Source organism: Nicrophorus vespilloides, unplaced genomic scaffold (genome assembly GCF_001412225.1).
Source record: "Nicrophorus vespilloides isolate i.1.1-1 unplaced genomic scaffold, Nicve_v1.0, whole genome shotgun sequence".
Taxonomy (NCBI): Eukaryota; Metazoa; Arthropoda; class Insecta; order Coleoptera; family Silphidae; genus Nicrophorus; species Nicrophorus vespilloides.
This window is the reverse complement of record NW_017097721.1, coordinates 16,802-34,042: the sequence shown is the minus strand read 5'-3', so window position 1 is coordinate 34,042 and position 17,241 is coordinate 16,802. Positions and strand designations below refer to the sequence as shown.

The following is a 17,241-nucleotide window of genomic DNA, read 5'->3' as shown; positions in this document are numbered from 1 at the left end:
AATGATGTCCAGTCTGTTTCTTTTTTTCGTTAGGAGATTGGTAACAGCGCTGAACCCCCTTTCCACTAGGTATGACGATGGAAAAGAAATTAAAAATTTCCTCGCTATATTCCATAATTCGCTATATTCAAGGTTTTTACAAGTTCAAAATGTATTGCGACCACACAGCGAATGCCTACATCTTACACAATTTTATAAACATATATAATATTCTTTTTACTTCATAAGTAGTTTTATAAATAATGTATATGTCTTTATATTATAAGATAGTATAATGTAAGTAAATAGGTACCATCAGTGTATGTTGCGATCCAGTATTGTGGATCTCCATTTTCATTTCATGGACCCCCAAATTTTTTTTTTCGTTGACGTAGACCCCTTGCAGGTTGTCATAGACCCCGGGGGGTCGATATAGACCACTTTGGGAATCACTGATCTAGATATTGAATATAGTGGAATCGATGTACAGTGGAACCTCGCTTAACGAGTTTAATTCCGGATTTTTACACAAGTTTTAAAAATGATCGTTAAGCGAGTCATCTCTCTTACAATTGATTTTGCTCGTTATGCGAGGTTCCACTGTACACAGTTCTCTTCGTGTCCATTAACCTGTTAACACAATACGATGATGATTCAACTATTAGAATGAGCATTTTTGTACGTTTTTTTTTATATCTAGGTATCTGAATGGTGAATATTGCGGAGCGCGTTCGTTTGTTGGCATTCACGCCCTACTTACTCCAAATGAAATGGACGTATGTTTTATGTGCGCAACCCGATATGATGATATTTAATAGGAACAAACGCCTTTACTTTTATATCATCGAACGTTACAAATATTCGCAAACACATTTTCAATGTGTCGATTATTGCAAACATGAAATTTCTCCATTCATACGTGTTTTTAGCGATTGCTCTGATTTGTTCTGCTATGCTTTGGTTGATCTTCTGAATGTTGGTGTTCGTAAGCAATTAAATCCGATTAACAGAGCACGCAACCCAATTGTAAATTGATTTCATTTCGTGTAAGGAATAACACTTGAATTTGCATCCATTACATTTCATTGTTAAAACTGCATTAATAATAATTATTACTTCGTGTCTCTGCGTTGGACAATTTTAAAATATGTTTCTTTTTCGTTAATCCACATCGTGGATACACATTGTACAATATGTGTGCGGCTGAGAAAAAGTGAGTGGTCCGGCAATAAAAGTGAGTCATGTTATACCAATAAAACAGGTTTCATGTGTGTATTTTGTTTGTGCCTCATCGGATCTTCGCCAAATGTCTTCACAGACATAAACTATTTTTAAAATTATCGTGCAAATGTGTGTTTTTCTTCGTTTGTTACATATTTCAAACGAAACATCAACGGTAATACGGTCAGCAGCGTGAAATTTGCGTGCGAATCGAGCGTACGTTCAACTCTCGCACAATGAATGTGAAATAACGAAAGAAGAAATCATTATGAACGAGAGGAATCGACGTTCGCGTTATTATTATAAAGTTTAGCAATAATATGAAAAAAAAACATTATTATTTCTAACAATTTCGTTTGTTAATTATCGTCGTTTTTGTTCTTGCAAATTACACTTTCACCGTTTCCTAATCGATTCATTTTTATTTGATTTAATCTTTCTTTTTCTGCATTGGTTGAAGCCATATGCTATTAAGTGTGTAATTTTGTTCTTCGACTGTTCGTATGCATATGGAAAATAATGTTACTGTTACTAGCTAGAATGTAGCACTTAAAAATATGAACCGTTAAGTTTCCTGTTTCTTCGAATACAATGCCCAGACGTAGAACGTGCGTCTCTTTCAATTCCGGTTGTACTCATCATCAACGTCCTATTAGTATTAGTTTCGCGCAGATGATTTAACAAAAAAAAATATTTATGTTTAATCGTATTTTGGGAACGGAACGAATGGGAGAAGGGCGATTGGGGGGGTGTAAAGTCGTCCACCGTTAGCGGAGGTGAGAGTTTTGATGGAATTATTATTAAAACCAATTTGCAGAGTTAATTGGGTGGGACGTCGCGCTTCGTGGCAGCACCAAATTCATGATTACAATTAACGTGTAATGTAATACACGTTAGTTGCAGGATTGCGGCGCTAATTTTCTATTCCTCGCTCGAGGTTCAAATAGAAAAAATTGTAACGAAGAATGCTTCCTGTGCAGTCCGCTAAAAGTATTTGTAACATCGTAAATATCAACATTATTGAAATTGCGACATTTCGTTTGGTAACTAACAAACTTATTATCATGTTGGCTGTTTATTTTTAAGTTCGCTTTTGTTTCACGACTGTTAACTGTTTCGTAATTTCATTGCTTTGTTTTTTTTTACTATTGAACGAAACGTGTATTTAGTTTTGTTTCTTTTAGAAAATTCCTCGGTGCGTTTGCACCATTGCCTCCTCTATATATTCGATTCATTGCCGTTGGTATTTATATTGAAACAATCTATCGCATTTGAAGTGATCGGCGTTCCGCATTCGGCGATGATTCACTCATATCCATTCGCCAGACTTGAATTTAACACTATCGTGCGGACAAAGAAAATTAGCTTGAAAGAAAAAATGCAGAGAGAAAAAGAAAGGAAGTCGGTCGTGCACATATACCTGTTTATATTAATTATTTATTAGTCATCGTTTGCAGACACTGCAAGGTATGCAACGTCTCATACATCGACATTGTTATGCAGGCAAAATCAATTCAAACGAATTTTGTTAATAATATGTTGTTTATTCTAATTTCCTGCGGACCCTTGGCTCGTGGTAGACGGGGCTCTGGATTTCGCGATTCCTGACCGACCATCTAAGCTTCTTCGCGTTATCCCATTTCCTATAGAACAGATCAACAACATCATCATTAATCATCATAAGATTTATGTCCGGACATCCGTCGACTTACGCTAAAGTCAGTTCCAATTGGTACAGCTTCAGTTCGGACGTATAATAGATTTTCTTCATCTCCATCATCTTGTCCTTCCAGTGGTTGATTTTGATCTTGTTGTCGTACACCTCTGATTCGTACGCGTCCATGATTAGCACTGGTCGTAGTCGCACGTCGAAAGTGCAAAATTGCATTCACATAAGGTCGGCAATCGGGAATAGATTGTGCTGTTATTCATTGGACTCGTCCCAAAATAGGACAAATGAGAAAAAATAATTTACTTGTCTTGTTCTTTCTTCCATATTCTGTCTCATTTTCGTTTACTGTGTATGTTTATTATATTGAATCATAACAATAAGAACTGCAATTACATAATAATTGCATAATAGATGATATAAGCAAGACGTATGAACATATTTATCTCGCTGCATCCCAGGCTAAAAATGTTCAGACGCTTTATCGATCGGCTCCAGTCGGGGATGCGAGCCCTGAATTGGGACCGAGCGCGACCGAATGCACCGGGGATGAAAGTACCAGTCCAGGGTGAAAACGCGCCGCGAAAGACGGGCGCGGATCGTCCGATCTGCGAAATCTCCACCCTAACATCTTCGTTGCATAATAACAACAGAAAGAATCGTAACCACTCATCAATCATCATCATCATATCCAAACTGTTGTCTATCAAAACGACAGAATAATATCAAACACGCAACTGCAATGGTAATTACAACCGAATCATACACTCGTAATTAGGTGCACCTTAATATTTAATTTTGTTTGTTGATGTTTCTTGTTGTTGTTGTTGTTGTTTTCATTTTGTGTGTGTGTGTGTAGATGAAAATCAACGCTGAGAAGAGAAGCTCGTAGTTAAAATCAATAATCTCGCTCTCTAGTATACCATTAATTTATTTTTGGTGTTCGAGTGTTCGCTATCGTGTTCCTTTTGAAGTGCTCCAAATTTAAATCTTGAAGAGAAAAAAAAACCTCTTCACAAATTAAACGATATATAATTTTAAGCTCTTGAGCGAAACTTTCTTCCTTTTGAAATCCTCAGATATGAGCACTTTCTCCAGCAGAGAAAGTTCATCAGCTCATTCTTCTTCGTTTTGTCTAAAGTAAAACATAATTATTGGAGCAATATAAAAAAAGCATGTATATTGCCCGATTTTAGATTTGAATTTAATTTGCACAATCATTGTGCGATTATTTAGAAATTAATATCGTTTAGTGAAATTGCTTTGAGATGAACATGTCCATTACTTTCAATATACAAGCGTGGCAAATTAATTCGGTGTCGCTGACGAGTAGAACAGACGAACACTTTATAGTATCGTTTCCACAGTGATATATCTCGCAACTTTTGTTTTCAATGAATATGTGTTATGTGCACAGATATGTAGATGAATAAATTGGGATAACAATATTTGCTCGTGCTCATGTTGTGTCTTATTTGGTTTGTTTGGTAGTTATGAAGTGTGCGGAGAGAGTAGAACCGACGCACCGAAATGGTGTTGCAGAAATTGGTGTCTACTAGATATTGGTACGCAAGACATCTTAACAATAAACGGTAAGAATTAATTACTTTTATTTGAAATATCCATCCATGTATGTTTACCGAGTGCATGCATCGTGGGTAGTCTACGTATTGCAGCAACCAACATCAACTGGTGGCCTACGTTAAAAAATTGACCGCGATACTAGGGCGTAGTTATGTAACATGCGCTTTTATATTTGCTATGAATTTCCATTCGTGATTCAATTGCAGCTATAAATATTCAATATATGTGTATATTCTCGAATTGACAATTTTGTTTCTTTGTCCCGGCGCATCCACCATATTTGTTGTTAAATTTGTATTAACGCGCATATTTTTCTTTGGTTTCAGGTACGTTGAGCGTATGTTTCGTTGAGTTATTGGGTGAGTCTCTTCGCACTTTGTTTTTGGTATTGCTGAGAAACATATATTACAAATAAATCAATAGCAAAAGAAGCAAAAAAAATCCCAAATTTAAATTTAATAATAATAATATATATATAATAATAATTATAATAAGTAAATCATTTATATACAATAGCATTTATAAAATGTGTCAAAAAATCTTTCAGATTCGTCGTTTTTTTTTGTTTGCTCTTTTCTTCATCGTCTTCTTTTACGTGCATTTATTATGGAATGCGAATCGTCCGGTTCGTGTGTGTGTGTGTCTCTCTCTCTGTTGTTGTAATGCACAACTTTGTAATACTTATTACATACATTCATTATCTAGCAGACTTCACTGGGACAGCAGTCCGGATACAGCTTGGTCTTGTCGTAGCTGGTCGCCTTGCATCCGGCCGTGGCCACGAAAACGCCGCATCTGAAATCATCATTCCATTGCAATCTACATTCTTTTTATTTTCAAACATGTATTATTTTTTTTTTCGTTTTGTGCGCTAAACAATATTTAGTTACCCGATCGCCGTCAAGACTGGTTTTCCATCGACGACACCCTCGCACTTGACGAGCATGCAGGTGCCACGTGGTCCGGGTCCTTGCTCCCCCGCCGCCAACTTGAAATTGGGATCCCTCTCATCGGTGCAATATATTTTCTCTGCAAGTCATCAATGTTAATGATTTATGATAATAATTGTGGACGAATGACGAGTCTGGATCTGCAAATTTATCCATTCATCCACAGCCCGTCCACAATTGCATTATTCGGCTGACGATATCAGCTAATAACATTATGTTTATTGGCTGCTAAATGAAATTGTAACAACATGATTTGATAAGAAGATGAGCGTGGAAATTTCCGGACGGCGTCCGTCCATTCAATCCTTTGCATTTTATCTCCCGAGGGTTAATAACACAAAAAAAAATAATTTATAATAGGTTCAAGGCTGACAGATGACAAGCGCGCGCGTTATTGCACAAATCGTCAAACAAATTACCTACGGACACACACACAAAACGCTCTTACTTTTATCTTTCTCTCTTTCACGCACACAAATACACACACTCTTTATCTGGATGCCTTGTCGTCATCTGCGCTTGATTACTTTGTGGTCTTCTTTTGCCACTTATCATCTTTGATAACCCTCGGAAACTACTTTCAATCTCTCATTCTCTCGCTCTGTACATTTTTGGCTCTGACTAATGGTCGCATGTGAAATCGTTAATCGTAACAATTGTAGTTGTTTGGAAGTCGATCGAGTGTGAACTCACCGTCTGTCTGGATGCCTTGCTGCGTGTCCTGGATGTGCGCTGCCTGAGATGTCGTGAAAATGCACAGCGCCGCGGCGGTAACAATAAAGATCCCAAATTCAGTTTTCATCTTTGCCGCCAACTCTTGCTCTTTCAGCAGCACGTATTACAACTATTACTACTGCTCGACGATCGCAGATGACTAAGTGCTGTACCCTGACGTCGTATTTAGTCCAATTGTGATTGTCGAATCGTCGTGGTCGTCGTCGTCGCTGAGGAAGAATATGTGCGTGTGCGAGTATTGTACGTGCACGCGCGCTCTTCTGTGTGTAGTTGCGTACGTGTGTATGCTCTGAGGTTTGGATGTACACGGGACGAATAACGGGCCCGAATAGTTGGTGGATGTTGAATGAACCGAATGCTTTTATACGGAGGTCTTGCGGAGAGATAATAGGTCAAACAGCGATAAAGAATAAAAACAAATATCACATTGTTATATAGACATTTCCTGACACCGTTTTATTGACAATGTATCGTTTATTATAATAATAATATGTGCACGATGATGATTATTTCAGTTATCTTTCAGGCTTTTTATGAAAAAAAAAATAATAATTAAAAAGAATAATAGCGATGCAGAGCAATTGCCGACTATAATAAATACAAGACGTGGACTTTCTCCTTCTCCACCCGAAAGAAAAAAAAAAAAACTGTGAAATGGTGTTTGTTAATAATATCTGTCTGTGCCCTTGTCCTTTTGCTGGACCAATAATTGCGCCAATTATATGTGCGGCGTCTCTATCTCTCTCTCATACATACACATACACTATCTCTCTATTGCTCTCCGCTAGATCCGAGATTACGGAGACGGACAGGATTAAAAGAACATTGAACTATTGACACGGGTTATCGCGCGAGACCGCGGAGAAAACCGTTTTCCATCGGTCGGTCGTGAACAGAAAGCGCTGACTTTACGCGGGATGTCGGAAAATTTTCGGCCGACAGACTCGTGGGTGCCGCGACGAAATTTCCTAATCCAAACATATATTTTGCGTTTACAAAGAAACTTGTCATTTACGTACATATTCATAATCAAATAGATCTATCTGCGCTCTCTACACAAACTCGAAACCTTTGCTTCGTTCTGCTAACTGTTGCACTTCAAAAGACTACCTACCTGCAATTTCCAACATCTTTCTTCGCATTATTGCTTATTAAATATTAGTTATGTGCGATTATTTTAAAAATAATACATAAAATTTATTAATCAAAATATTTGAACTTAATTATTATGTTTGTTGTTACAGACCATTTATATACAGTGGAACCTCGTATAACGAGCATTTGGCTTAACGAGCAAAATGAATTGTAAGAAAAATGCATAACGATGAGAAGAGAAGTCCTGGATTGCGCGCCTTCTACATCATTTTTAAAACTTGTGTACACATATGTGTATTTTTCAATATATTTTTCTTTGTCATCTCTGTTTAATGCGGGCTATACTTTGCAAATATAATTATAATATATGAACAAACTATGTACGCTTTATTATATAAACAAATATTAAAAGTATAAAGAGACTTCCAACAAGTCCCCGAATTGATTCAAGTAATATAAACAAATATAAACTCACTTCACCGTGTGTGAATTGGAAAACAGTTCCTAGTGTTAGTGGTCATTCTAGTTGCATCTTAGTATTGTTTGTGATCACAAATTTTTGCAAAACAGTTCCTACTGTTAGTGGTCATCTTAGTGGTCACAAAATTTCCAAACTTATATTCAGACATGTTATTTATGATTTTTTATGTCAAAAGTTGCATTCTAGTTGTGTTTATGATCATACATATTTCCAAACTTTGTTGGGACGTTCTTTGTGTTTTTTTTTTGTACAAAATTTTATTAACACTTGCAAGTCACCGAATAAAAAGCCAAAGAATAAAAAGAACCATAGATATGAAAAGCAAAACCATTTAAAAAGGTGTCCAAGTTATACTTTTTTCCGGCAAGGAACGCATTATACTAATTTACTTTAGTTTATATGGGAAAACGTGTTTCACTATACGAGTAAAAATCCGGAAATTTTGTAACGGATTAAACTCGTTAAGCGAGGTTTCACTACATATGTAATAACAGTTTATTTAAATATACAAAAAAAACAAATCTGCTGCAAAGTAGAAATACGAAAATATCCAAAGAGAGTCTCGTATTTACTTCTTATCCAGTTAACTCGGGTATCCTTAAATTTGATTATCATTTTTTTTTGGAGGACCGATTTCTGAATCAGGTGATGACTGAGGTGGAGTGGCGGTCACAATTACCACATCTAATTCTTGTTAATACTGTGTGTTCATGATTTGCGTTAAATAATGCAATAAAACCTGCATTTTTTATTTGTTTTTCTCTTGGTTATATTTTACATTAAATAGATAACAAATTTAGCAACTCATCTATTGTATATGCAAATTAATTTCCACATCACCGTGTGTAAAACAATAATAATGGAATAATTGTTGTGTGATAACACACAAATACATAAATTACAGCCACACGTACTTCTCGACGAGTGGCAGTATTTCGGTTTTATATTTGTACTCGATGGCTGGCAAGTTGTCCTTTGATACCCAAACGGATCCGTTCTCCCCTTCGGCAAGGACCTTTGCGAGGGCTTCTCCAACTGCTTCGGGCCTGAAAAAATTGGTTTCGATCACATTCATGCTGGCATTATCATTATTATTGATATTTATACGGTTGCATTTTCATCTTGCTCATGTCGATTAGATTCTTGAAGTAATCATTGATATTATTGACTATCGGTGTATCGGTGGCACTCGGGCAGATGGCCATCAACCTGACGGGGAAGTTCTTGTAGTGCGATTCGGTGCCCATCGATTGAGTATAACTGACGACCCCGAATTTGGTCGCAGCGTAGACGGGCGTCGATTCCATGGGCACTAATCCTGCGATCGAGGCTATATTCACGATCACACCTTCCGATCCGCTCTTGTACTTTGGCAGATAATTGAAAAACGCCAAATTCGAAATACGAATGGTGGCCAGCTAAAAACACATGAATAAATATAAAGAATTCGAATTGATATTTTCATTCATTCGTACACACCAAATTGATTTGAACTGTTGCATCGATGTCATCTTGCTTCAAGACGCCGGCGTTGTTGACGACGATGTCCAGATTGCCGAAACGATCGATGGTTTTCTTGAACGCATCTGCGGGTGGTATTTTTTGTTTGTTCAACATTTTGAAAATCTCTACGATATGTAATAAACGAGATACTACTGACCTTCGACGCTCTTCGCATCCGATACGTCCACTTTCAAATATAACGTTTTATTTCCACCGAATTCCACGTCCAGAGATTTCAAGAATTCTTCGTTTTCATCTACGATATCCAGAAGTACGACGCCCTTCATATACCAAATCAATTTCGGTGATTAATCAATTTGAATGATTATATAATTTATAAAAAACGTACCCTGGCGTTCCTCTTGAGCAAACTTTTAACAAGTTCTCGACCGATGCCGCCTAAAGCGCCGGTCACAATCGCAACAGTTTCCCTCACGTCGAACATCTTTTCTGCTAAAAAGTCGAGTAACGAATGACTTGTTGCGGCATTCTTTCATATACATATATACACAAACACACACATTTATATATATATATATATTTAAATTATTTTTCTACATGGAAATTTTTGTTTTGAACCTGTTTGTTTCAGTTAATATTATCTAAAAATAAATAAATTTCAATGATTTATAACCAATTATAATCAACCTTTACACTTTGTTGTGTCATTTAACTCTATTAACAATTATTACAAATTATCAAATGATCGTTACTTTTGCGTTTTGTGTTGCTTTCCATATAATCTTGGGAAATTCTTGTTCTCGCGCGACGATTTACAGATCACTCTGAGTAATTTAATATTGCATTCCAGTATCGCACCTGTCGTGTTGCACCTGCAAAAGCTCAAGGGTCACATGTTTTTGTTCATTGTTCGGCAAGGTCTTCACTTACCTTAATTTCGTTAATCATCCGAATTTTTGCAGTAATCCCATTGAACGACTTTCTCCTTCCGTCGTCTTCGGCGGCGGCGGTCCACACAACCTTGCACTTTAATCAACAAATTCTCTTTTTTTTTCATCATCACGAAGATCAAGATCGATGTCTGTTTTCTTTTTGGATGTATTTTATTGTGTGGGAATAATAAGTAATAATAATTCAATGACTTTACTTGTAAATATATTATTTTATTTAATATTGAACACTTAATATATAAAACATATTAATAGTTCATTTGAAGATGAAGTGGAAAAGGAAGAGAGAGAAAAACATGAATAGATGTAGATTTATAATTTATGGATGGACAGGGTGGGTGGTCAGTGTTTGGATTTGAGCAGTACGTTGTTCTTTTCGATGTGGACTTGCGTGGCGGGCTGACAATTCTGGCAGATCCAGACGGAACCATTTGTCGCCTCGTGCAGAATCTTGATTAAGCCTTTTCCAAGGAACTCCGGACTGCGAATATAAGATAAATCATATAAACATTTTGAATTAAGCGCTAAAACTTTCAATCTATTACGAACCTCTGAAAAGTGCTCTCGTTCATCAGACCTTCGCTCATCTCCGCCAGTTCATCGGGCATGTCCGAATACATGTCGAGCATCGGCGTTTCGGTGCCTCCGGGACAGATTGTGATGATCTTCACTTTGGTCCTCTCGTAGTGGCCTTTCGTGCCCATCACCATTCCCAACGTGATCACCCCTCGCTTGGTGAGTGAATACGTGGGAATGCAGTCATACGGCATCAGGCCAACTATCGATGAGGTGTTCACCACGACGGCCTCGTCGCCTCCTTTGAAGTCTTTCAAATACTTGTTAAACGCCAAATACGTGCTTCTAATTGTCGCTATCTAATAAACATTACAACAATTCATATCATCTACCTAATACGTTTTACATTGAGAACAAACAAATTACCAGGTTTATGTTGAGTGTCCGTTCGAAATTTCTCTCATCCAGAACGCCTGCATTATTGACGACGATGTCTAGATGATGGAAATGATCTATCGTCTTTTTGTAAGCATCTGAGCTCGAGATAAACAGAAAAAAATACGTTACTTCCATTGGAATGGTGCAGCTCGATGAAACCACTTACCTTCTAATTGCTGCAAATCCGTTACATCGGCCTTTATGAAAAATAATCTCTGCCCTCGGAAGCACTTCTTCAGATCCTCTATAAACTTCTCGGCACAAGCATCATTTATATCCACCAATGCAACACCCTACATATAATCGTATAAAATAAATTTGCATTCGACTACTTTTCGTTATAAAAGAGCGTATATATAATGATTAGTGATTAATATTGCAGAAAATAATTACATTTCATAAATTTAGAAAGAAATGTGCATTTTGACCTATTTTTTTTAAGCTGGTGAGATATTTATTACTTACCTTAATGTTGTTCTGGAGCAGAGCCCTGATGTATTCCTGACCGATCCCACCTAGAGCGCCGGTCACCAAAGCCACCTTTTCAGAGATCGGAAACATTGTCTCAGCTATAAAGTTGTCTTTCGATTTGAACCATTTCGAGAAAATTGGTGGCATATGTAGTTGCAATGCAACCTTGAAACTTTACGTCATTCTATCTTTCAGGCGGTCGCAATTTATTATAATTACGAGAATAATATCAATATCAACACAACGAAAACAAAACTTCGTACGTGTGATTTTGAGTGCTCGTGAACTAATCTTGCACTTGTTTACAGTGTAATGAACACGTGTCGGGTTGATTGGTTTTGTTGCTGCAAAATCTATAGATGCTCTCTTCTTATCATCATCGCTTCCTTGTTTCTTGAATTTATGGAATTGCACAAATACGTATATTCGAGAAGAATCCAAATGTTCTTAACTTTATTATTTATATTGTATCGCGATGTTTGTTAACAAAATTAAAATTAATCTTTTGAATATAGATTATTTGCTAGAGCAAGGAAACAACATCAATATTATATAATAGGCAACAAAATATAATATGAAATATTTATTACAGAGATTCAACAAAGAACAATTCGTACTGCTGCTAATTAATATCATCATCATCATACATAATGTTATTCTTTGTGCGTGTTTTTTCTTCTTCAAGTAGCAGAAATAATTTGAATTTTGTATTGTTTCAGAAGTGTATCGTCATCGTTAAATTGCCTTGTCGTTGTAGAGTCAGATGGGGCCTGTTACACGATGCCCCCAGAAGCCATGAGGCTGGACAGTCCTCCGTGCACTAACCATAACAACAACAACAGCATCAGCAGTAATCTCAATAATAACAACAACGCAGTTTCCGGCGACGAGCTGGCTCTCTTAGCTAAACTGGAGGAGGCGAATCGCCTCTACGAGTCCGATGCCAAGTCGCTCAACTCTTTGAGCGGCGGCGCTTCGGCATCAGGACATTCGAGGAAGAGCTCGGACACCTCGCAAATATCATTAACATCAGGTAAAAGAAGATGCTAAACATTAATATTGTCGGTTATTTAATATATTTTTTATTCTTCCACCAGGAGCTAGTTCTACGCAAGAGAAGGTGGACGATGGCGAAGATCTGTGGGCCGTCTGGGGTCAGATTATCGGCGACTGGGAAACCTCGTGGAAGAAGCAGAACGCGCAAGTACGAGATTACGTGCGACGTGGCATTCCGGTGCATTTCAGGGGAATTGCCTGGCAGCTGCTCTGCTCTGCGACCGAAGCCACCGAGAAGAAGCTCTACGCCGAATACATCAAGGTAAATCAAACACTGTTACATTTAACTCATTCACCTGCTTCAAATATCTTCATGTCCATTCTGTTTCAGACAAAGTCGCCCTGCGAGAAGGTCATCAGGCGTGACATCGCACGAACTTATCCCGAGCACGACTTCTTCAAAGAGAAGGATGGACTCGGTCAGGAGTCTCTGTTCAACGTCATCAAAGCGTACTCGCTGCACGATCGCGAAGTTGGCTACTGTCAAGGAACAGGATTTATCGTCGGGCTGCTGCTGATGCAGGTAATTATTAATTAATTTATTATTATTATTATTAATATTATTAAAACGACGATGATTATTTGCAGCAAATGCCCGAGGAGGAGACGTTCGCGGTATTGGTGAAGATCATGGAGGATTACCGAATGCGCGACATGTTCAAACCGAGCATGGCCGAATTGGGTCTGTGCATGTTCCAACTAGAGAATCTGGTCAGCGAGCAACTGCCCGAACTGTACAGACACTTCCAGTCCCAATGTTTCCACACGTCCATGTACGCCTCCAGCTGGTTCTTAACGCTTTTCACCACGACACTTTCCCTCCCTTTAGCCTGCAGAATAATGGACGTGTTCCTCTCTGAAGGAATGGAAATCATCTTTAAGGTAGCTCTGGCCATGCTCACCTTGGGAAGGGACGACCTGATGTCGATGGACATGGAAGGAATGCTCAAAGTATGAAATATCTATCACCCTCACCTCAATCAATAGCATCCTCACATTTTTTATTGCAGTTCTTCCAAAAAGAATTGCCGTCGCGCGCTGAAGCCGACCAGGAGTCGCTAATGAGGTCCTCCTTTGGCATGAAGATTAACACTAAGAAGATGAAGAAATTGGAGAAAGAGTATAGCATAATCAAAGCGAAGGAGCAAGAGGAGATGGCCGAATTAAAAGTAACTGTTTAACCATATTATTTCGCGTTTGATCGATTTCTAATTCACTAATTCTAATTCGTTGTTGCAGAGATTGAGGAATGACAACAAGAAGCTAAAGGAAAGGTGTGAAATGCTGGAGGAGGAGAGCAAAGCACTGGCGGATAGATTGGTGAGAGGACAGGTGAGCCGAGCCGAGGAGGAGGAAACCACATTTGTTGTACAGAGGGAACTGGATGGTCTCCGACACACTCATCTCGCTACCACGCATCAGTTGGCATTGGCCCAGGAGAAGATAAAACAGTTGTCTCTGATTATGGAGGAAACGGTAATGGAACTTGAGCGTCTTCATCGTCCTCAAATATTTTGAATTCCAGCATTTCTTTCTTCAGCACATTTTCACCATTATCGTTATTATTATTTATAGCATTCATCGCGGCAATCGTCGTTGGAGGAGATGTCGTTGAAGGCGGAGCAGCTCGAGCAGAGGGAGTCGATGATTGTGTGTTTGCAGGAAGAGTTGGTAAAGGTGAGACTGAGGGAAGCCGAGAACGACGTTGTCATACGTGACTTGCGTGCTCGCATCCATGAACTAGAGGAGGACAAGAAAACGCTGCGAGAAATCACGCCGGACAATAGCGTGGCTCATCTGCAGGAGGAGCTGATCGCGGTGAAACTACGCGAAGCCGAGGCAAACCTATCGCTCAAAGATCTACGACAGAGAGTCTCTGAACTGAGCTCGCAGTGGCAGCGTCATCTGCAGGATGGCAGACAGGACTCCTCGTCATCGTTGTCGATGGCGAGCGACGCACTGAGCACACCCAAGAAGCTGCTCTGGGGCGGCGGCAGGAATGAGACGCAAAAACTGGAAGAGGAACTTATGACTACCAGAATAAGAGAGATGGAGACCTTGACCGAGGTGAAGGAGCTACGACTGAAGGTGATGGAGCTCGAGACGCAAGTGCAGGTCGGAACGAACCAGCTGAGGAGGCAGGACGAGGAGATTAAGAAGCAGAAGGAGTTGCTCGAGACGGCCGAACTGAAGGACCGCGACTGCGCGTCAAATCAACTGATCGAACGAAGAAGATACGCGGATCTTGAGAGCCGAATGAAGGACGAGCTTATGAAAGCAAGAATCAGCGACACCGAGAAGACTCAGGCTATCGCCGAGCTCACGCAAAAGATAAGCCAGCTCGAATTAAAGGTAGGTGTTGATGAGGGTGGTAGTTGTGTTAGGTGGATAATATCATACATGCTTGACGTTGCAGAACGAGGAGATCGCGACCGAGGGAGAGCTGCGGAGCCATCAAGTCGATGACAGCGACCGCGTGCGAGATCTGCAGGACAAAGTTGCCGATCTTCAAGCCGAGGTGAGAAGACAATTATCATCAATATCGTTATTTAGCCAAATAAATCGATGGCAAAAAAACCCAAGACAAATATAATAAATATTTCACTGATATTAATCTACTACTAATACTAATAATGGTGTCAAGTCAACAACAATCAAAATCAACTGTCCACCATGAACTTCCATCGGCCCCATCCTCCGCATTAAATTTTAACGACTTGATTTCTTAGCACTTTTGCTTAATTTATGTTTATCGAGCTTGACGAAATGCGAGTTTCTTCATCTGTAAATAATTACATTTATTGAGATAGAGAGAGTCTAGCTTTCATGTGGATGAATGAGGTGGTGAGATACTCTCGGGTTGTTGTTGGTCTGTTTTAAATTACTTGCACACAATATGATGTGGATGCGTGCGTGCGTGCGATATTAATTCGATTTATAATTGTGTGCAGTTTCCTACGCCCATAACAAGTCCAGACACAGAGCCGTGGAAATGGCTCGAGTAAGTGCAATTAAGCTTTGTAATGCTGATGATGTAATGTGGAATGCACCACCCTACCCTTTCCAATCTTCATTCTCCTTCTCATTTATGCTTCTCCTCGTCTTTGTTGTTTGAATATTGCATGCTGTTTGCACGTAGACTCTTTTTACCATTTCTTCCTGATAGTTTTATCCAGGATAATAATCCACCGTCAATCCACAACAATTGTACGTATCCTAGTGCACGATACATTGAACGAACATTATGTTAATCGTAGAGTGATTGCTTCATTGTGCTAAGATCAAGTGCATGAGAGATATAATTGAATATCGTAATGTACCCAATAATATATTTACAGTACAATACATTTATTTAGAATCTTTCAGTAGACAGTATTTTCATTATTTTAAAGTAGTTGGTGGGATGAGATACGTTCGAATCGTGGTTGATAGACAACTACCACCGCAATGGTCATCATCATCATCACAATCACCAATAATCGTTGTTAATTGATGGTTACGTGCATGCACTTCTTGTCTTTTTCTCGTTTCGCAGGTCATGAGACTGGAGGCCATGAATTTTCCGAAAGGATCTTTTAGGGTACCGACCGGACGGACAGCCTCCATCGACTCGACCGACGAAGAGTCAAAGATCCGCATATTCGATGATCCTTCGTTGCATCTGCGGATTGCCGATTCACCCAGCGAGGAGATTCAACAGCAATTCCCTGATGTCCAAAAACCACAACCAGAGAACCACAACAACAACAGCAGCAGCCCCACATCGGAAACCACCGCACACGAGAACCACCACAATCTTGAAGACCAAAACAAGATGGCTCAAATGTGACGGCAAACCCACCACACAGGATCGAGAATATTTTGAAAAATAAAAAGAAACAAACACATACACACACACACACAAAGCATACAAACAATTTCATAGAAGGTCTACAGCAACTTGAATTGGATGTACTTGTATAGTGATAAACTAGGATTTTTTTCTGTGTTTTTTATATCAATCTCTCTTTTTTTTTTGATAATAGAGAAAGCCTGTAGAATGATATTATTATTGCTGATGTTGTTGTTGTTGTCGTCGTCTGTGTATCTAGCTTTAAGTAAATAATTATTTTAATGAGAGATTTAACTTGAACTGGTCACATTTACTGCGTGCGGCTACGGTAAATGAGGATCTTTACATTAGGATCAAACGATGATGAAGGTGATCATAATGATAGGTGAATCGTATATGTGGTGAATTCAGGGTAGCAAAATTATTTACCAGAGCTTTCCATTAAATAGTACAGTTCTCCTCTGTACAAATTAAATTATTTAATCTACTCAATCCTCTGTGTGTCAAATTGTTTAAAATAATGTGATGTGACAATTGAAACATTCCCATCGACGCAGTAACGATGGTTCCGACCGATACAGATTGATTCATGCATAAATTGATCAATTGAACACACACACACTCTTTATCTCTCTAAAATACACACACACACATATATATATATATGTGCATTTAAACTACATTCTAGTTTTAGCAGAAATATATTAATCAATTTAACAAAATTAGTGAGAAAACTGTGCGTGTAAAACAAAAAAAAAATCTTAGATTAAGATTCTTCTTGTAAAGTATTTTGGATAGGG

The 17,241-nt window shown here is 38.6% G+C and overlaps 4 protein-coding genes across 13 annotated transcripts in view; 1 reads left to right on the top strand and 3 right to left on the bottom strand.

The window, feature by feature from the left end:
* LOC108560809 (ecotropic viral integration site 5 ortholog) overlaps nucleotides 1-17,032 on the top strand; it is a 19,999-nt gene extending 2,967 nt beyond the window's left edge. For 2 of the 10 annotated variants that reach the window (XM_017918500.1, XM_017918496.1), the window contains exons 2-10: nucleotides 12,311-12,586; nucleotides 12,651-12,871; nucleotides 12,941-13,132; nucleotides 13,198-13,560; nucleotides 13,620-13,778; nucleotides 13,849-14,085; nucleotides 14,185-14,961; nucleotides 15,026-15,127; nucleotides 16,145-17,032. In XM_017918500.1, coding sequence (XP_017773989.1) covers nucleotides 12,334-12,586; nucleotides 12,651-12,871; nucleotides 12,941-13,132; nucleotides 13,198-13,560; nucleotides 13,620-13,778; nucleotides 13,849-14,085; nucleotides 14,185-14,961; nucleotides 15,026-15,127; nucleotides 16,145-16,438 — 2,598 coding nt within the window. In that variant the 5' untranslated portion in view covers nucleotides 12,311-12,333 and the 3' untranslated portion in view covers nucleotides 16,439-17,032. Of the gene's footprint in view, nucleotides 1-3,412; nucleotides 3,615-4,360; nucleotides 4,462-4,779; nucleotides 4,813-12,272; nucleotides 12,587-12,650; nucleotides 12,872-12,940; nucleotides 13,133-13,197; nucleotides 13,561-13,619; nucleotides 13,779-13,848; nucleotides 14,086-14,184; nucleotides 14,962-15,025; nucleotides 15,128-15,560; nucleotides 15,611-16,144 lie in introns of those variants that run through there. The other 8 variants (XM_017918502.1, XM_017918494.1, XM_017918492.1 and 5 more) reach the window with 8 other exon arrangements.
* LOC108560814 lies at nucleotides 5,024-6,493 on the bottom strand. Its single transcript, XM_017918508.1, has 3 exons — nucleotides 6,097-6,493; nucleotides 5,344-5,482; nucleotides 5,024-5,248 (listed from the first exon to the last, which is right to left on the bottom strand). Exons 1-3 carry the CDS (start codon nucleotides 6,203-6,205, stop codon nucleotides 5,155-5,157), a joined length of 342 nt encoding a protein of 113 aa, XP_017773997.1. The 5' UTR covers nucleotides 6,206-6,493; the 3' UTR covers nucleotides 5,024-5,154.
* On the bottom strand, nucleotides 8,367-9,728 carry LOC108560812 (15-hydroxyprostaglandin dehydrogenase [NAD(+)]-like). Its single transcript, XM_017918504.1, has 5 exons — nucleotides 9,567-9,728; nucleotides 9,375-9,498; nucleotides 9,194-9,300; nucleotides 8,822-9,132; nucleotides 8,367-8,760 (listed from the first exon to the last, which is right to left on the bottom strand). Exons 1-5 carry the CDS (start codon nucleotides 9,660-9,662, stop codon nucleotides 8,613-8,615), a joined length of 786 nt encoding a protein of 261 aa, XP_017773993.1. The 5' UTR covers nucleotides 9,663-9,728; the 3' UTR covers nucleotides 8,367-8,612.
* LOC108560810 (15-hydroxyprostaglandin dehydrogenase [NAD(+)]-like) lies at nucleotides 10,321-11,715 on the bottom strand. The gene is made up of 5 exons (XM_017918503.1): nucleotides 11,548-11,715; nucleotides 11,249-11,375; nucleotides 11,071-11,177; nucleotides 10,678-11,003; nucleotides 10,321-10,609 (listed from the first exon to the last, which is right to left on the bottom strand). Exons 1-5 carry the CDS (start codon nucleotides 11,698-11,700, stop codon nucleotides 10,471-10,473), a joined length of 852 nt encoding a protein of 283 aa, XP_017773992.1. The 5' UTR covers nucleotides 11,701-11,715; the 3' UTR covers nucleotides 10,321-10,470.
* Nucleotides 17,033-17,241: the final 209 nt, after the last annotated feature.